This window comes from Pseudorca crassidens, chromosome X, assembly GCF_039906515.1.
Source record: "Pseudorca crassidens isolate mPseCra1 chromosome X, mPseCra1.hap1, whole genome shotgun sequence".
NCBI lineage: Eukaryota > Metazoa > Chordata > Mammalia > Artiodactyla > Delphinidae > Pseudorca > Pseudorca crassidens.
The window spans coordinates 113,027,681-113,047,760 of record NC_090317.1 but is presented as its reverse complement, the minus strand read 5'-3'; the positions used below and the strand labels follow the sequence as shown (position 1 = coordinate 113,047,760).

General features: G+C 41.2%; 1 protein-coding gene across 5 annotated transcripts in view; it reads right to left on the bottom strand.

The window, feature by feature from the left end:
• PCYT1B (phosphate cytidylyltransferase 1B, choline) overlaps window positions 1–20,080 on the bottom strand; it is a 167,106-nt gene that overhangs the window by 22,887 nt on the left and 124,139 nt on the right. For 4 of the 5 annotated variants that reach the window (XM_067722378.1, XM_067722377.1, XM_067722381.1 and 1 more), the window contains 2 exons: window positions 18,933–19,075; window positions 16,089–16,277 (listed from right to left, as the gene is read on the bottom strand). In XM_067722378.1, coding sequence (XP_067578479.1) covers window positions 16,089–16,277; window positions 18,933–19,075 — 332 coding nt within the window. The remainder of the gene's footprint in view (window positions 1–16,088; window positions 16,278–18,932; window positions 19,076–20,080) is intronic. The other variant, XM_067722380.1, reaches the window with a different exon arrangement.

Below are 20,080 nucleotides of genomic sequence, written 5' to 3'. Positions count from 1 at the left end.
TATCAGGGTGATGGTGGCCTCATAGAATGAGTTTGGGAGTGTTCCTCCCTCTGCTGTATTTTGGAAGAGTTTGAGAAGGATAGGTGTTAGCTCTTCTCTAAGTGTTTGCTAGAATTCGCCTGAAAATCCATCTGGTCCTGGACTTTTGTTTGTTGGAAGATTTTTAATCACAGTTTCAATTTCAGTGCTTGTGATTGGTCTGTTTATATTTTCTGTGTCTTCCTGGTTTAGTCTCGGAAGGTTGTGCTTTTCTAAGAATTTGTCCAAATCTTCCAGGTTGTCCATTTTATTGGCATATAGTTGCTTGTAGTAATTTCTCATGATCATTTGTATTTCTGCAGTGTCAGTTGTTACTTCTCCTTTTTCATTTCTAATTCTATTGAGTCTTCTCCCTTTTTTTCTTGTTGAGTGTGGCTAATGGTTTATCAATTTTGTTTATCTTCTCAAAGAACCAGCTTTTAGTTTTATTGATCTTTGCTATCGTCTCCTTCATTTCTTTTTCATTTATTTCTGATCTGATCTTTATGATTTATTTCCTCCTGCTAACTTTGGGGGTTTCTTGTTCTTCTTTCTCTAATTGCTTTAGGTGTGAGGTTAGGTTGTTTATTGGAGATTTTTCTTGTTTCTTGAGGTAGGATTTTATTGCTATAAACTTCCTTCTTAGAACTGCTTTTGCTGCATCCCATAGGTTTTGGGTCCTCGTGTTTTCATTGTCATTTGTTTCTAGGTAGTTTTTGACTTGCTCTTTGATTTATTCAGTGATCTCTTGGTTATTCAGTAGCATATTGTTTAGCCTCCAGGTGTTTGTATTATTTCAGTTTTTTTCCCCCTGTAATTGATATCTAGTCTCATTGCATTGTGGTCAGAAAAGATACTTGATACAATTTCCATTTTCTTAAATTTCCCAAAGCTTGATTTGTGTCCCAAGATATGATCCATCCTGGAGGATGTTCCATGAGCACTTGAGAAGAATGTGTATTCTGTTGTTTTTGGATGGAATGTCCTATAAATATCAGTTAAGTCCATCTTGTTTAATGTATCATTTAAAGCTTGTGTTTCCTTATTTATTTTCATTTTGGATGATCTGTCCATTGGTGAAAGTGGAGTGTGAAAGTCCCCTACTATTATTGCGTTACTGTTGATTTCCCCTTTTATGGCTGCTAGCATTTGCCTTATGTATTGAGGTGCTCCTCTGTTGGGTGCATAAATATTTACAATTGTTATATCTTCTTCTTGGATTGATTCCTTGCTCATTATGTAGTGTCCTTCTTTGTCTCTTATAATAGTCTTTATTTTAAAGTCTATTTTGTCTGATACGAGAATTGCTACTCCAGCTTTCTTTTGATTTCCATTTGCATGGAATATCTTTGTCCATCCCCTCACTTTCAGTCTGTATGTGTCCCTAGGTCTGAAGAGGGTCTCTTGTAGACAGCATATATACAGGTCATGTTTTTGTATCCATTCAGCCAGTCTATATCTTTGGTTGGAGCATTTAATCCATTTACATTCAAGGTAATTATCGATATGTATGTTCCTGTTACCATTTTCTTAATTGTTTTGGGTTTGTTATTGTAGGTCTTTTCCTTCCCTTGTGTCTCCTGCCTAGAGAAGTTCCTTTAGCATTTGTTGCAAAGGTGGTTTGGTGGTACTGAATTCTCTTAGCCTTTGCTTGTCTGTAAAGGTTTTAATTTCTCTGTCAAATCTGAGTGAGATCCTTGCTGGGCAGAGTAATCTTGGTCGTAGGTTTTTCCCTTTCATCCCTTTAAATATGTCCTGCCACTCCTTTTTGGCTTGCAGAGTTTCTGCTGAAAGATCAGCTGTTAACCTTATGGGGATTCCCTTGTGTGTTATTTGTTGTTTTTCCCTTGCTTTTAATATTTGTTCTTTGTATTTAATTTTTGACAGTTTGATTAATATGTGTCTTGGCGTGTTTCTCCTTGGATATTTCCTGTATGGGACTCTCTGTGCTTCCTGGACTTGATTGACTATTTCCTTTCCCATATTAGGGAAGTTTTCGACTATAATCCTTCAAATATTTTCTCAGTCCCTTTTCCTCCTCTTCTTCTGGGACCCCTATAATTCGAATGTTGGTGTGTTTAATGTTGTCCCAGAGGTCTCTGAGACTGCCCTCCATTCTTTTTTCTTTATTCTGCTCTGTGGTAGTTATTTCCACTATTTTATCTCCCAGGTCCGTTATCTGTTCTTCTGCCTCAGTTTTTCTGCTATGGATTCCTTCTAGAGAATTTTTAATTTCATTTATTGTGCTGTTCATCTCTGTTTATTTGCTCTTAGTTCTTCTAGGTCCTTGTTAATCTTTTCTTGTATTTTCTCCATTCTATTTCCAAGATTTTGGATCATCTTTACTATCATTACTCTGAATTCTTATTCAGGTAGACTGTGTATTTCCTTTTCATTTGTTAGGTCTGGTGGGTTTTTACCTTGCTCCTTCATCTGCTGTGTGTTTCTCTGTGTTCTCATTTTGCTTAACTTACTGTGTTTGGAGTCTCCTTTTTGCAGGTTCATAGTTTCTGTTGTTTTTGGTGTCTGCTCCCAGTGGGTAAGGTTGGTTCAGTGGATCGTGTAGGCTTCCTGGTGGAGGGGATTGGTGCCTGTGTTCTGGTGGATGAAGCTGGATCTTGTCTTTCTGGTGTGCAGGACCGCGTCTGGTGGTGTGTTTTGGGGTGTCTGTGAACTTACTATGATTTTAGGCAGCCTCTCTGCTAATGGGTGGAGTTGTGTTCCTGTCTTGCTAGTAGTTTTGCATGGGGTGTCCAGCACTGGAACTTGCTGGTCGTTGAGTGGAGCTGGGTCTTAGCGTTGAGATGGAGATCTCTGGGACAACTCTTCACTGATTGATATTACGTGGAGCCAGGAGGTCTCTGGTGGTCCAGTGTCCTGAACTCGGCTCTCCCACTTTCGAGGCTCAGGCCTGACACCCGGCCAGAGCACCAAGACCCTGTCAGCTACATGGCTCAGTAGAAAAGGGAGGAAAAAAAGAAAGAAAGTATAGTAAAATAAAATAAAATAAAAGTTATTAAAATTTAAAAATATTAAAATTAAAAAGTCATAAAAAAAAGAAAAGAGCAACCAAACCAATAAACAAATCCATCAATGATAACAAGTGCTAAAAACTAAACTAAGCTCAACATATAAATCAGAAACCCGTCAGTGACATACAGCAAGTCCCAAGCCTACAGTTGCTCTCAAAGTCCACTGCCTCAATTTTGGGATGATCTGTTGTCTCTTCAGGTGTTCCACAGATGCAGGGTACATCAAGTTGATTGTGGAGATTTAATCCGCTGCTCCTGAGGCTGCTGGGAGAAATTTCCCTTTCTCTTCTTTGTTTGCACAGCTCCCGGGGTTCGGCTTTGGATTTGGCCCTGCCTCTGCATGTCGGTCGCCCTCTGGCATCTGGTCTTTGCCCAGACAGGAGGGAGTTAAAGTAGCGGCTGATTAGGGGGCTCTGGCTCACTCAGGCTAGGGGGAGGGAGGGGTACGGAATGCGGGGTGAGCCTGTGGCGGCAGAGGCCGGCGTGACGTTGCAACAGCCTGAGGCGTGCTGTGTGTTCCCCAGGACTTATTTTATAACTGAAATTTTGTACTTTTGACCCTCTTCACCCATTTTGTACACCCCCTACCCTCTGCCTTTGGCAACCACCAATCTGTTCTCTGTATCTTCTATCTCATTTTGCTGGATCATAGGTTTTTTTGTTGAGTTGTATAAGTTTTATATATATATATATTTTGTAGATATTAACCCCTTATCAGATATGATTTGCAAATATTTTCTCCCATTTGGTAGGTTGCTTTTTCATTTTGTTTCCTTTGCTCTACAGAAGCTTTGTACTTTGGTGTAGTCCCATTTGTTTCTTCTTGCTTTTGATGCCTTTGCTTTTGGTGTCAAATCCAACAAATCATTGCGAAGACCAATGTCAAGGAGCCTACCACCTATGTTTTCTTGTAGGAGTTTTATGGGTTCACGTCTTACACTAAATTCTTTAATCCATTTTGAGTTAGCTTTTTGTGTATAGTGTAAGAGTGGTCCAGTTTCGTTCTCTTTGCATGTTGGTGTCCAGTTTTCCTAGCAGCATTATTGCAGAGACTGTCTTTTCCCCATTGTATATTCTTGCCTCCTTTGTCATAAATTGACCATATATGCATAGGTTTATTTCTGGGCTCCCTATTCTGTTCCATTACTATATGTGTCTGGTTTTTTTGTTTTTGGGGGGTTTTTTTTTTTGCGGTACGCGGGCCTCTCACTGTTGTGGCCTCTCCCGTTGCGGAGCACAGGCTCCAGACGTGCAGGCTCAGCGGCCATGGCTCACGGGCCCAGCCGCTCCGCGGCATGTGGGATCTTCCTGGACCAGAGCACAAACCCGTGTCCCCCGCATCGGCAGGCAGACTCTCAACCACTGCACCACCAGGGAAGCCCTATGTGTTTGTTTTTATGCCAATCCCACACTGTTTTGATTACTATCACTTTGTAATACAGTGTGACATTAGGGCACACGATGTCTCCAGCTTTGGTCTTTTTTCTCAAGATTGCTTTAGCTATTTGGGATCTTAGGTAGTTCCATATGAATTTTAAGATTGTTCGTTGTATTTCTGTAAAAAACGCCATTGGAATTTTGATAGGGATTGCACTGACTCTGCAGATTGCTTTGGGTTGTATGGACATTTTAACCATGTTCTTCCAATCCATGAGCACAGAATGTCTTTCCATTTATTTGTGTCTTCAATTTCTTTCATCAACATCTTATAGTTTTCAGTGTACAGATCTTTCACCTGCTTGGTAAAATTTATTCCTATGTATTTTATTCTTTTTGATGCAATTGTAAATGGGATTGTTGTCTTAATTTCTTTCTGACAGTTCTGAATTTATTATTTCTCACAGTTTTTTTGTGGAGTCTTTAGGGTTTCTTATATATAATATGTCATCAGCAAATAGTGACAGTTTGTCCTTTCCCATTTGGATGCCCTTTTGTTTCTTTTTTTGCCTAATTGCTATGGCTAGGACGTCCAATACTATGTTAAATAGAAGTGGTGAGGGGGCATACTTGACTTGTTCCTGATATTAGAGGAAAAGATTTCAGCTTTTCATCGTTGAGTATAATGTTGACCGTGGCTTGTCATATATGGCTTTTATTATGTCGTTGAGGTACATTCCCCTCTATACCCTTTGTTGAGAGTTTTTAATCATACATGGATGTTGAATTTTGTCAAATGCTTTTTCTGTATCTATTGAGTAAGCACATGGTTTTCATTCTTCATTTGGTTAAACTGGTATAACACATTGAATTGTGGATGTTGAACCATCCTTTCAGCTCTAGAATAAATCCCACGTATCATGGTGTATGATCCCTTTAATGTATTGTTGAATGTGGTTTGCTAATATTTTGTTGAGGATTTTTGCATCTGTATTCATCAGGGATATTGCCCTGGTAGTGTTCCTTCCTTTTTTTTTTTTTCTTTCTGGGAGACTTTGAACATGATCAGTATTCTTTAAATGTTTGAGAGAATTCACCAGTAATGCCATCTGGTTGTGGACTTTTGTTGGGTGGGTTTTTGTTTTTTTGTTTTCTTTAGCTTATAACAGAAATTTATTTCTCACAGTTGTGGAGGTTGAAAAGCCCAAGATCAAGTTGCCAGTAGGATCGAGTGAGGAGCCTCTTGCTGTTCATAGCCTTCTTGCGTCCCTACATGGTGGCAGGAGGCAAGGGAGCTCTCTGGGGTCTATTTTATATGGGTATTAATTTCATTTATGAGGGTTCTGCCCTCATGACCTACTCACCTCCCAAAGGCCCCATCTGCCAATACCATCTCATTGGGCGTTAAGATCTCAACGTATGAAATTGGGGGGGGAGGGGCACAAATGCTCAGACCATAGGAAGTAGTATGTGAAACTTTATATATTTATATATATATAATTTTTTTAATTGAAGTATAGTTCATTTACAATGTTGTGTTAGTTTCAGGTGTACAGCACAGTGATTCAGATCTATATACATACATATACATTCTTTTTCAGATTCTTTTCCCTTATAGGTGATTATAAAATATTGTGTAGTTTCCTGTGCTATACAGTAGGTCCTTGTTGGTTATCTATTTTATATATAGTAGTGTGTATATATTAATCCCAAGGAGGTTTTTGGTTGACTAATTCAATCTCCTTACTAGTAATCTGTCTGTTTGGATTTTCCATTTCTTCACAATTCAGTCTCAGTAGGCTGTATGTTTCTAGGAATTTACCCATTTCGTCTAGGTTGTCAAATTTGTTGGTGTATAATTGTTAATAGTAGTCTCTTATTCTTTGTATTTCTGTGGTGTCAGTTGTAATGTCTCCTTTGTGAGCTGTAGTTTTGTTGTTGTGAGTCCTCTTTCTTTTCTTGATGAGTCTAGCTTAAGGTTTGTCAATTTTGTTTTCAAAGAACCAGCTCTTAGTTTTGTTGATCTTAACTACTGTCTTTTTAGTCTGTATTTCATTTATTTCTGTTCTGGTCTTTATTTCCTTCCTTTGGGCTTCCTGTATTATTCTTTTCCTAGTTCTTCGCATGTAAAGTTACGTTGTTTGAGGATTTTTTTGTTGTTTCTTGATGTTGGCATTTATTGATAGACACTTCCCTCTTAGAACTGCTTTTGCTGCATCCCATAAATTTGGGTGTGTTGTATTTCCATTTTTATTTGTCTCAAGGTATTTTTTGACTTCTCTTTTGATATCTTCTTTGACTCATTGGTTGTTCAGTAGCATGCTGTTTAATTTCCACATATTTGTGAATTTTCCAGTTTTCTTCTCGTAATCGATTTCTGGCTTCATACCATTGTAGTTAGAAAAGTGCTTGAGGGCTTCCCTGGTGGCGCAGTGGTTGGGAGTCCGCCTGCCGATGCAGGGGACGCGGGTTCGTGCCCCGGTCCGGGAGGATCCCACATGCCGTGGAGCGGCTGGGCCCGTGGGCCATGGCCGCTGGACCTGTGCGTCTGGAGCCTGTGCTCCGCGGCAGGAGAGGCCACAGCAGTGAGAGGCCCACGTACTGCAAAAAAAAAAAAAAAAAAAAAAAGTGCTTGATATGATTTCAGTCTTTTTAAATGTGTTAAGACTTCTTTTGTGGCCTAACATATGATCTCTCCTGGATAATATTTCATGTGCACTTGAGAAGAATGTATTGATATATGCCATTGCTTTTGGATGGACTGTGCTGTATGTATCAACTCCATCTGGTATGTCATTTACAGCTGAATTTCTGTACTGACTGGATGCTCTATCCATTGATGAAAGTAGTGTTTTAAATCCCCCTACTATTACTGTATTGTTGTCTTTCCTTTTTTAGGTCTGTTAACACATTTTGGTGCTCCTGTCTTTGTTGTAAAGTCTATTTTGTCTTAGTTACCCTAGCTTTCTTTTGGTTTCCATTTGCATGGAATATTTTTTTCCAACCCTTCCCTTAAGTCTGTGTCCTTACATCTGAAGTGAGTGTCTTGTAGGCACCATGTAGATGTGTCAGACACTCTTTTAACTGGAAAATTTAAACATTTTCATTTAAAGTAATTATTGATAGGTATGTAAATATTGCCATTTTGTTAATTGTTTTCTGGCTGTTTTCTAGTTCCTCTGTTCCTTTCTGTTCTCTTCCTTTGTGATTTGATGACTTTCTTTAGTGTGTGCTTAGATTCCTTTATCTTTTGGTATCTACTATAGGTTTTTACTTTGTAGTTACCATGAGGCTTACACATAAAAAATGTATGTAACAGTCTGTTTCAAGTTGATAAAAACTTAAGTTTGAGCACATTCTAAAGCTCTACCTTTTTACTCTCCCTCCTAACCCCTGCCGGATGTCTGACACCTTCGATGTCACCTTTTACATCTTTTAATCTCTTGTATCCCTTAATTATTGTAGTTACAGTTATTTTTACTCACTTATAAAGCTAGTGTGAAGGTCTTAACCTAACCACACACTAGCTTTATAAGTGATTAATCCATCACCTTTATAACATTATTCTTAATTTTGCTACATATTTATATTTACCAGTGAGCTTTATACTTTCATATGTTTTCCTATTAATAAGGAGCACCCTTTCTTTTCAGCTTAAAGACGTCCCTCTAACATTTCTCCTAAGGCTGGTTTCGTGGTGATGAGCTCCTTTAGCCTTTTCTTGTCTCCTTCAATTCTGAGTGACAGCCTGCACCCAGTAGAGTATTCTTGGTTGTGGGTTTTTTCTTTCAGCACTTTGACTATATCATGCCACTTCCTTCTGGCCTGTAAAGTTTCTGCTGAAAATGTGCTGCTAGTTTTATGGGGGTTCCCTTATACATATACATGACAAGTTGTTTTTCTCTTGCTGCTTTTAAGATTCTCTCCTTGTCTGTAATTTCTGACAATTTAATTATAATGTGTCTTTCAGTTCATCTTATTTGGAACTCCCTTTGCTTCCTGGATCTGGGTCTCTGTTTTCTTCCCAAGGTTAGGGAAGTTTTCAGCCATTATGTCTTCAAGTAAGTTTTCTGCCCCTTTCTCTCTTGCTTCTCCTTCTGGGACCGCTATAATATGAATTTTGGTTGGCTTGATATTGTCCCATAAGCTCCTTAAGCAATTTTTACTGTTTTCCGTTCTTTTTTCTTTTTGCTGCTCTGATTGGGGTGAGCTTCACAGCCCTGTCTTCACGTTCACTGAGCTTCAGCTAGTCTGCTGTTGAATCCCTCTAGTGTATTCTTCAGTTCAGTTATTGTCTCTTACTGGTAGCTATTGGTGACCTGGTGTGAGGCAGAAGGAGAGCAGAGATGGCATCTACTGGCCTCTGTTTTTGGAGTACACTTCAGTAGGTCCCTAGATGTGTGCCAAACCATTAAAATCTGTCCCTCAGGCCATAGCTCCAGGACAAGCAAATAGGCCACTTTCACAGAAAGACTGGGCTCCTGGGTCTCTTGCCTCTTGCCGTGTCCTGTGCATGGTACCTGGACGAGAAGTCTTCTCCATTGGTTACAGTCCTGTGGGATTCCTGAGCATAAGCCCCACTGGCCCCCAGGTCCAGGTGATCGAGTGGTATCTTGTGGGTGGCGGCCAGAAAAATCAGGCTGCCAAAGGAGGGTACAAGCTTCTTCCTGGAAGTTATGAGCAAAGCAAGTTGAAATGAGGCAGAGGGAGAACACAAAGATGGTACCCACCAGCCTCCGTCCCTGGAGAGTAACCAGCAGGCCCCTAAAAAGTATGTTAAATTATATACCTGCCCTTCAGGCCGATGCTTGTTTTTTTAAATTAATTTATTTTTGGCTGCGTTGGGTCTTTGCTGCGCAGGAGCTTTTAGTTGCAGTGAGCGAGGGCTACTCTTTGTTGCGGTGCGCGGGCTTCTCATCGTGGTGGCTTCTCTCGTTGCAGAGCACTGGCCCTAGGCGTGCGGGCTTCAGTAGTTGTGGATCGCGGGCTCAGTGGCTGTGGTGTGCAGGCTCAGTAGTTGCGGCACACGGGCTTATTTGTTCCACTGCACGTGGGATCTTCCTGGACCAGGGCTTGAACCCTTGTCCCCTGCCTGGGCAGGCAGATTCTTAACCACTGCACCACCAAGGAAGCCCCGATGCTTTAACGTAAGTAAATAAGCCTCTTTTACGTAAAAATAAAGTCTTTCACAATGGGAGATTATTCATCTTTAAAAAGGAATGAAATTCTGATACATGTTATAATATCGGTTGAACCTTGAAGACCTTATAGTAAGTGAAAGAAGCCGTACGACAAAGAACAAATACTGTATGATTCTACTTATGAGGTACCTAGAATAGTCAAATTGATAGAGATAGAAAGTAAAGGGGTGGTCCCCAAGGACTGGTTGGGGGGAGTGGGGAAATGTGAATTTACTGTTTAATGGGTACATAGTTTTTTAATATGGGATGATAAAAACAAAGTTCTGGAAATGGATGGTGGTGGTGGTTGGAAATCAGTGTAAATGTATTTCATACCACTGAACCGTACACTTAAAAACGGTTAAAATGGTGAATTGTGTTCTTAGTGCTGTTTGAAAAAATGAGCATTGGACCTTATATCATGTAAATCTGGTTTTTCTAAGAAAAAAGAACACACCATCCAGGTGTTTTTTTTTCTTTAAGTAATCTCATATCAGATGGCAAATTACAGATCCACCAGGCTGACTGGATGAGGCTGAGGGAGTTCGTGGTCCGGGAAGAACCGAAAACTTGCACCTGACTTAAGGTCATTCTCTCCTGTTACTCCAGGGAAGGGGGTCTATGTTCACATGGTAAAACAGAATAGAGCCATTTTCCCTTCAAACAGGAGATGATTCTATTTTCAGAGTCAATGGAGGAATATAATGGCAGATCATTCAAAATGATACGTAATATTTTAAAGGACAGCATATGTGGCTGGGGTACTAATGTTTAAAGAGAACACTATCTTTGTTTGAAATGCTTGAATTTCCAGAGCAAACATGAAGTTTCACTAGGAAGTCGGCATCCCCTGGTCCTGACTTCTTGCCTCTCAATATCTTGGACATGAACAGGGTTGCCTCCTACATAGCAACAAAGCTTCAAAATTTAGCTCCTTTACAACCCTTCCCTTGAGACCGTCTGTCTGTCAGAGACACATCCTCCAAAGAGAGGTAATACCAAGTCTCCGCTGGGAAGGCTTCCCTTTGCATCTCTGGTTGGGTTACAGGCTCTCTTCTGAGTATGGGTCAAAACTAGTAACAAGAATCAAGCAAACAGTTAACTACATAGAGTGGTAGATGATAAGGTTGAAAATTAACATATTGGTCTCTGACAATCCACCCATCAGACTGAGTAAAAGGGGACTGAGAATCTATTACAGCAGCTGAAAGTAGATGGCTTGCTTCCAATTCCCAAAAGCAATGGCCCCACCTGCTGGTATTCACATCCTTGTGTAGTGTCCTTCCCAAATATACAAGGATTAGTCTGTGTAACCAATAGAAGATGGTAAAAGTGATGCTTTGTCACTTCTGATGTTAGATCATAAAAGACTATAGCTTTTTTTCCCTTAGACTCTCACTCCCTCTGGAGAAAGCCAGCTGCTATGTCGTGAAGACACTTGGGCAGCCTTGTGGAAAGACCCACATAGTGAAGAACTGAGGTATCCAGTCGACAGTGACATCAGAGTGTGGAAGAGGATCCTCCAGCCTCAAGTGACTGCAGCTCCAGCTGACATCCTGACTGCCAACTTCATAACAAGACCCCAAGTCATAACCATCCGGCTAAGTTGCTTCCTGACCTTCAGAAACTATGTGAGATAATGTTTGTTTTTAAGTCACTAAGTTTTGGGGTAATGTGTTATACTCTAATAATGAGTACAGCCATGAACACCATGATTTCTTCTTGCTTAGGAAGGAAGCCCTCAATCTAGATGACCTGACCTCATGTGCCCTTTTGGCAACTGGCTTTGTCACAAAAGCCTTAAAGGGAGGGTTTGGATAGACCCTAGTTTCTCCACAGTGCCACACGCTAGCCAAAGGAGAGTGAAGCAAAGTGACTGCATCCCATGGACATTTCTATCATGAAGGATCCAGTGCTGGCCTGGATAAAGAGGCTTGGCCCCAGGGTCCATCCTGGTACCTCCAAACTCCTATGAGACCATTGGAAAGGTTCATAATTTTTCTAGACCTTTGTTTCTTTATAACACTGCTATAATACTACCCTCTTATGTGATTAAAATGGGTAGACATAAAAGGACTATGTAAAAAGGAGTTGAACCTGCTATATAACTTCTAGACAGTAACATCACCACCACCCTCCTCTTACAGATGGACTGTAAGGTTTTGGGTTTTATATCCTCGTTCTTGATTCCAAACATGAGGTCACTTGGGGGAGACTTGAAGACACTACACCACAAGGTGCAAACACAAATATTCCCTGAGGCCAGGTGGGCAGCATAAAGGTGTAAGGTTAGAGAAGGTGGCAGCAAGGAAGAGTGGGGAATGTTATAGACACAGTCAACTGGAGAGTTTGTGCCCTCCCTATGAGAAAGGTTTAAGCATTGTTAAGGGCCAAGCAAACCAAGTCTGCCTACTGAAATCGAGCCACCAAATGCTAAGTTGTAAGCAAGCCCTGTCCAGCACCATAAACAACAGAAGGCTAAGGGTATGTGTTGATCTAGCAGTGCACATATCTATATAGAGCATCGATATATAGATCCATGTAGACATGGAGGATTTAGGCCTCACCATATCCTTCGCAGGTGCTAGGAAGTTCTGTGAATAGGTCTTCATCACACACACATCTGTTCGTTCAATCTAGAAACATTTATGGAGTACCCACTGTAAGCTACATGCTGAACCTGTTGTACCAAATTTTTTACCTTAAATCCTTGTATTTTGTACCTTTCCAGGTCTTGTATTTTGTACCTTTCCAAGTCTGGGTTATTTGTATCAGTACTATATTGGCAGGTTAACACAGATTCTCTATTTTAAGAAATGAGTTCCAGTCCCAAATCCACAAATAAAGAATTATTATGATAATAGCATATTCATGGAAAGCAAATTACTTAACTTGGCATTTAACATCCTTGTAACTATTCCTGTACTTTTAATGTCAACAGAACAAAAGTAACATCTGAGGCTGGCTGATACGGTAAATTAATGTGAATAACAGTTTTGACACTAATAGCAAGTTTTAAAAAGAAAAGCCTCCAGTATCTTAGCTGGGTTTCATTTCTTAAAAATCACCTCAGCTCACTGTCACCAAATTCCCCTCCTAGTACAATTCCAGCTACTATTCCACCTTCACTGGGAGCCCGAAACGACTAGTCTGTCAAGTTGCTATGTAAATGATATCCTTTCCCACCTTTGCTCACTGCAGGTGGAGGAAACATCCTCCCGCTTGAGGTACAATACCAGCGCTTCTCAGCAGAGACACATTTCTGAATCCCTGCAAGCAAATGAATGCCTACGTGGTTTCATTTTTTAAAAACCACTAGTTGTTTCCTCAGAGCCTGAAAATTAGTTGTGAAAAATGTTTGTTAACTATTTTAATGAGAAATTCCAGACTTGTTACAGAGGCCACGGAATCCCAGAGAACAGGGTCTGCGCTTTACCTTCATGTCCTTCCCTAGTACCATGCACATACAAGCACATTAATCAGTGTCCCCTGAATTAAAGTGAACTGAGCTGAAACCCAGGGAAAACGAAAAGGAACCCAACCCTTAGCTCCCCCACTCTTACAAGCTCCTTCTAGAAGTCATCAAGGGCTCAAGCAGCCCCTTGCAAACCCTCCACCCCTCTCAGACTCAACCAACAAGACATGGTTGGCCTATGACAGCTGCCTCTGTAATCACTTAGAGACTGCTAGGCTTTAAGCAAGGCATCTCTTGTAACTTCTCAAACATTGTTCTTTTTTCTATTGGAGTGTTTTAGATAATCCTATAATGAACCAGCTCAAATGAGCAGAGACTCAGCAGTGACAGCCCATCAATAAAATAAAGCCAAAGTGAATTTTGTTAGAGACTTCTCACGTCATAATAGGAAATCTAGGCTACTTAAAATCAGGAAAATCAAATGGAATCGTTCCTTTTTGTTGTAAAAGGAAAGTGAGTTAGCTTTAAAACGATCACTTTCCAGATATCCCATGCCCTTGGATTGGAAAAATTAATCTTGTTAAAACGGCCATACCACCCAAAGCAATCCACAGATTTAATGTGATCCCCATCGACTTACTTACCCATGACATTTTTCACAGAACTAAAACAATCCTAAAATTTATGTGGAACCATAAAAGACCGAGAATGTCCAAAGCAATCCTGAAGAAAAAGAACCAAGCAGGAGGCATCACCCTCCCAGACTTCAGACAATACGACAAAGGCTACAGTAATCAAAACAGAGTGGTACTGGCACAAAAAAAGACCTATGGATCAATGGAACACAACAGAGTCCAGAAATAAACCCACACACGTACAGTCAATTGATCCTCGACAAAGGAGGCAAGAATATACAATGGAGAAAAGACAGTCTCTTCAGCCAGTGGTGTTGGGAAGTTGGACAGCACATGTAAATCAATGAAATTAGAACACACCCTCTCACCATACACAAAAATAAACTCAAAATGGCTTAAAGACTTAAACATAAGACATGACACCATAAAACTCTTAGAAGAGATCATAGGCAAAACATTCTCTGACATAAATTGTACCAATGTTTTCTTAGGTCAGTCTGCCAAGGCAATAGAAATAAAAGCAAAAACAAATGAGACCTAATTAAACTTGTGAGCTTTTACACAGCAAACGAAACCGTAAACAAAATGAAAAGACAACCTACAAAATGGGAGAAAATATTTGCAAACAATGTGACCAACAAGGGCTTAATTTCCAAAATATACAAACAGCTCATACAACTCAATAACAAAAAACAAACAATCCAATCCATAAATGGGCAGAAGACCGAAGTAGACATTTCTCCAAAAAAGATATACAGATGACCGAGAGGCACATGAAAAGATGCTCAACATCGCTAATTATCAGAGAAATGCAAATCAAAGCTACATTGAGGTAGCACCTCACACCGGTCAGAATGGCCATCACTAAAGTCTATAAATAACAAATGCTGGAGAGGGTATGGAGAAAAAGGAACCCTCCTACACTGTTGGTGGGAATGTAAGTTGGTGCAGCCACTGTGGACAACAGTATGGAGGTTCCTCAGAAAACTAAAAATATGACCCAGCAATCCCACTCCTGGGCATATATCCAGACAAAACTCCTCTAGTTCAAAAAGATACATGCACCCCAATGTTCATAGCAGCACTATTCGCAATAGCCAAGCCATGGAAATCAATGTCCATTGACAGATGAATGGATAAAGATGATGTATATGTATACAGTGGAATACTACGCAGCCACAAAAAGAACAAAACAATGCCATTTGCAGCAACATGGATGCAACTAGAAATTATCATACTAAGTGAAGTAAATCAGGAAGACAAATACCATATGACATCACTTATATGTGGAATCTAAAATATGACACAAATGAACCTATCTGTGAAACAGAAACAGAATTACAGACACAGAGAACAGACTGGTGGTTACCAAGGCGGGGGGTGTTGGGGGAGGGATGCAGTGGGAGGTTGGGGTTAGCAGATGTAGGCTTTTATATATAGAATGCATAAACAACAAGGTTCTGTTGTATAGCACAGAGAACTATATTCAGTATCCTATGATAAACCATAATGGAAAAGAATATTAAAAATAAATGTATATATATGTACAACTGAATCCCTTTGCTGTACGGCAGTAATTAACATGGCATTGTAAATCAACTATACTTCAATTTTAAGAAACTATCTTTTTCATAGAACCCTCATTAACTCTGCTGATAATACTGGTTATTTACTCTGGAAGTGCATGCACAATAGAAATACCACGGGAGTAGAAGGCGGTTTCCAGAATTTTCTTTTCCCTTTCCATAATTTTCACTCAGAATTCCATATAGAATTTAGGCAAGAGACCCTGTCTACATTTTCTGTCTTAGTTTTAAGATTCAGATCATGGCCGCAGTCCCTCAACACCTTTATGCCTATCCCAGCACATACATACCATGGGGGAGAAAAGGGGGCAAATCAGGGCATGATAAGTACAGAGACAGTCCTACCTCTTCTTTCTCTCTTCCAACCAATGAAAGAGGAGTTCCTGACAACCAAAGGCGATCAAGGCAGCTGCATTTCTTTTGCATCCTCCTCCTCTGGTTGATCCAAGAGGCATCAGTTCCATGATACCACTGACCCACTTACAAGTGGGTCAAGTTCCATGATGCCACTGACCCACTTCACCCTTACCATCCAACTGGGAGACTGGGATGAGCTACGGAACCAACCTCTGCGGTAACAGACATTCAATGACTACCAAGTGGCTTCAAACTCTGGATAAGAAATAGAAATAGAGACCAGAGCTGGCTTTGGGCACTACTGGATGCCATACTGAGAGGAAATGCAGAAACTAAGGAAGTGACGTAGACTTGAAGTCATTCGGGCTCATGCTCCAAGTGGAGGCCACATACTGGACTGAGATAAGGGAACCCTTGAGTAGTTCCTTGGAAAGGAGGATAAACTGAAAACACCCATTACTGCAGGGCCAAGTGAAATAATTACATACCCATGCTCCATCAGGCCCAAACAGTTCTAGGAAGTTGCCAATGAATTCCCTCGATTTCTCTTCCCACTTTTGAATTAGATCATGACTCTTTTCTTCCACTCTGTTTACAAATTCCTTTGATTTTTCCTCCACGTTTTTGACCTTTTCCTTCATCTTGTCTACCTGGTTTTGGAAGCGGTACTTCTTCTCCTGGTCCAAAATTAAAGGAGAAAGAAATGGATTTATCCAAGAGGGCATGGGAGAGATCAGTCATTCACAGAAGGGTCATATTTTATTTCAACTCATGTGTGTTCTTAACCTGAAGAGTCAGGATGCTATTTCCCAAGGGCTGGATTGACAGGAAGGCCGTCTCGGAAGAAAAGTCACTTCTCGTTAGTCTACTTGAATGTGTACAGTGAAGTACAAGTGGTTTTAATGTTCTCTTTCTTGTAAATATTGGAGTTGAATTCACTTATATAAGAGAAGAACCAAAAGTATACATTTGCCCTTTATTACGGAGAGATACTGGGTGAATACAGCCCCTCAATTCTCCTGAGACTTAGACAGAAATACGAATTGTACATAGAATGGCCACTCAGAAGCTACCTGAGCTCCCTATTTTACTGGGACATTGTTAAAACCAATATTGGTTGAAATATTGGCTGGGCCTCAGAACCCACGTGTCATACTAAAATTGTCACTGTCACGATATTTGCCATTAAGCTAATGGAACTGCATCAGTTTCCTTGGTAACGAAGGAAGATTTTGTTCTGATAGCTTCTCTGGACTGGGATTTTGTTCATAGCCTTTATGCAGCATTGCTATACCTCTGTGCCTGGAAGGCACATACGTTGGGCAAGTCACGTGTCATCTCTAAACCTCAGTTTTCTCATCTGTAAAATAGGGATAATTATCGTCCCTACCCTATAGGGGTGCTGTAACAATTAGGTAAGATAATGCATGTAAAGTGCTTGGCACAAAGCCTGGCATTTAGTAGAAGCTTCAGTGTGTGTTGGCTCTTTGATCACTATTACGCCGCAGAGGCATTTAATCATGTTACCTGGTGAGAATGGAATCAAAACCATGAAAATAAGATGAAACAAAGGCTCTTTTCCTCCATGCAATCATAAAACATTTTCTCCTGGAGAGGTAATAAGGTTTATCACTTTTCTTCACTATATGGAACTGAAGTCTATTTCATATTTCAGAATTTTTTGAGCCAGGTACAATATTACAAAACTGGGTCAGGATTCCCTGATCTAGACTTTACAAACCTTACTGCAGCCTCAGGTTGGGGTGTGAGCTACCTGTGCTGCCAGCCAGCTATACATAATACATGGTTACTATCTATATGCAGCTCTCAGGAGCAGCACGGAACACTAGAGTGAGCACTGGACCACGAGCCAAAAGGCTGGGAGGCCGCTGCTGCCTCCACCTCTACTTTGCTTGAAGGACTTTAGCCACATCCCTCTCTGAGCTCAGCTTTCCTCACTTCTGAATTCAGGGACTTGGGCTGGGCGACAGGTTCCTGCCGCCTCTGAGGTTCTGATTCATCTACATGCCCATCCAACACATTAGATTTTCTCCCTGAGCCGCAGCCAGGTTTGTTGTCACAGAAAAGCAACGGGCTCATCCACGCTGACTACACGGTTCCCTGAGCTAAGCGGCTTATCCACAGGCCGCTGAAAGAGCGTGAGCAATAACTTTTGGAAATGCCTCCACACGCTTGGATGGGCTACTGAATTCAATTGAAAAGAACAGACAGTTTAATTTATTGAAATAACCAGGGCTTTATGCTCTATAAGATACCAAATAACCACTTGGACGGAATTCTTTTCAGCCACTTGATCTGGTGCCACTCGAACCCGACATTTTCCATTTTGTTGCCCAGTTTGTACGAAGCCACAGAGCCTGGACTCCCAACACTCCCTGCCTCGTGAGGACAACTAATAATGACTGACTTCTGATTCCTGAACCCTTCCTCATTCGGAGGCACGGATGATCGATTTGTGTAAGCTGCTGGATAACTGGCTGCACATACATATAAGCATCTGGTTTTGTAGAAAAATCGCTCTTGGACAGTATCTGTTTCGGGGGGTGGAAATTCCGTATGTACGGAGAGTTATTTTACTCAACTCCACGAGCGCCTCGGAGTCCAGACCAATACAGTCTTCCAGACTCACGAGCATCACCTCCAGCAACTGGGCTGCCCTCTTTGCCTTTTAACAGCTTGTTTTAAACATTGTTTTAACAGTTGCTCTATTATTAAACTAACAGCAGCTCTGTGGGAACAAAACGGCAGAAATACAAAAGGAAGCCAGAGACTTTGAGCTTTATTTAAGCAGCTGTAATTTCTCTGCACAATAAAAAAAAAAAAAAGCGGCTGTTAACGTTTCTAATGAGCATCTGTAAGGCCTTAATAAAATGAAAGTTGTAAAATGTTAAAACAAGAAAGCATTTCCTCTGGGTTTAGCTTTTCACTGCCTCGGCCCTCCTTCCTTCCCTTTGAGCAGAAGACAACTCTTGCCTTTTGTGAGGGCAGATCTCCCGGAAATCCTTCACCCAAGTCTGAGAACGCTAAAGGGGGAGGTTGGGGTGAAGAGAGGGAGGCGAGGCAGCTCCTTTAGAAAATGTGAAGCTCACTCGCTACCTGTGGGCCTCGGTCAACTCATGTTACCCCTTTGGACACTGGTTTCTCCATCTACAAAACGGGGATAATAATACATCACTGGGCTGTTACATGGATTGGATGAGACAAATGTCAAACATCAAGAATCCCACGTGGCGTAGAGTAAGTGATTAATAGACAGTGTTAGCAGCAGTGTGACGTGCTGGACCTCAGAGGGTACGCGGTGGCACACTTACATTTATAAAGCTGACATTCAGTTCCTTGGCTGTGTACCCTCTCTGGAGATTGCGTCGGGCATAAACATCATAGTCACGGACAATCCTGGTGATGATGTCTGATGTTGAGATGCCTTCCGTTCTCTGCGTTGGAACAAACATTCCTGTTCCAATAGGAAAGACAGAATAAAGAAAAACAACTAAGGTGGCCCCGGGTGACCCCTCTTCTTGAATGGCCCTCCTTTCCAGGACAAAGTGGCAGCTCTTAGGTGGGTCAGTGAGGCTTTCACATCTGGCCCCAGCTGACTCTGCCAGGCTCAGTTCCGGACACTCCCTCCCTGCCATAAACACTGTGTGTCCGTCATCCTAGACCTATTCCCTGGATGCACCAGGCGCTCACCTGTCTCCCGACATTTGCTCATGCCACGCCCTTCTTTTCTGCCCCAGATCCCCCTTCCCTGCCCACAGCGTCTGCAGAGTTGCTCCTCCTCCTACAGGGTCCGGGTTCAAGGCTATGCCTCTGCGAAGTCTTTCCTGACATCACCAGGCAGAAACCACAGCACTTAGAATATAAACTTGATTTCCATTAACAAAAGTATTTTAGATATCCTTCTCCTTGTAGAAACGGAACATTTTGAAAGCACAGGTTGTGCCTTGATCATCTTTGCATTCCCAGCACCCAGCTCAGTGCCCTGGTGTCCAGCACATGGCAAGTGCTCAATAAATGCAAATTAAATGAATAAGTGAATGGAGAATAACAACCGAGTCAACGAATTAGATCACAGCAACTCCCCTTCTTCCCCTGGGAGTTCTGCGTCACATTACAGTGAAGGATAAGAGAAAGGGTGGACTATTCTTGTTGTCTCTGATTGAAAGACATGCCCAGGGGCTGCTAGATGATTTTGTCTCTCTAAGAACAATCTACTCTGAATGATGGTTTCACCACTCAAAGGCCCTTTCATCTAGACTCTGTGGGACTGAGTAAAAACAAACAAGCACAGAGGATGCCAATTTTTCATAGAACTTCCTTAAAGTCCTCAAAGATGTATTTGGGTGTACCAATACAGGGCCATAAGGAAGTCACAAATGTTATGAAAGACAAGAATCTGGTGAAATCAAAGATGACACAAACAGATGCAAAGATACACCATGTTCTTGGATTGGAAGAA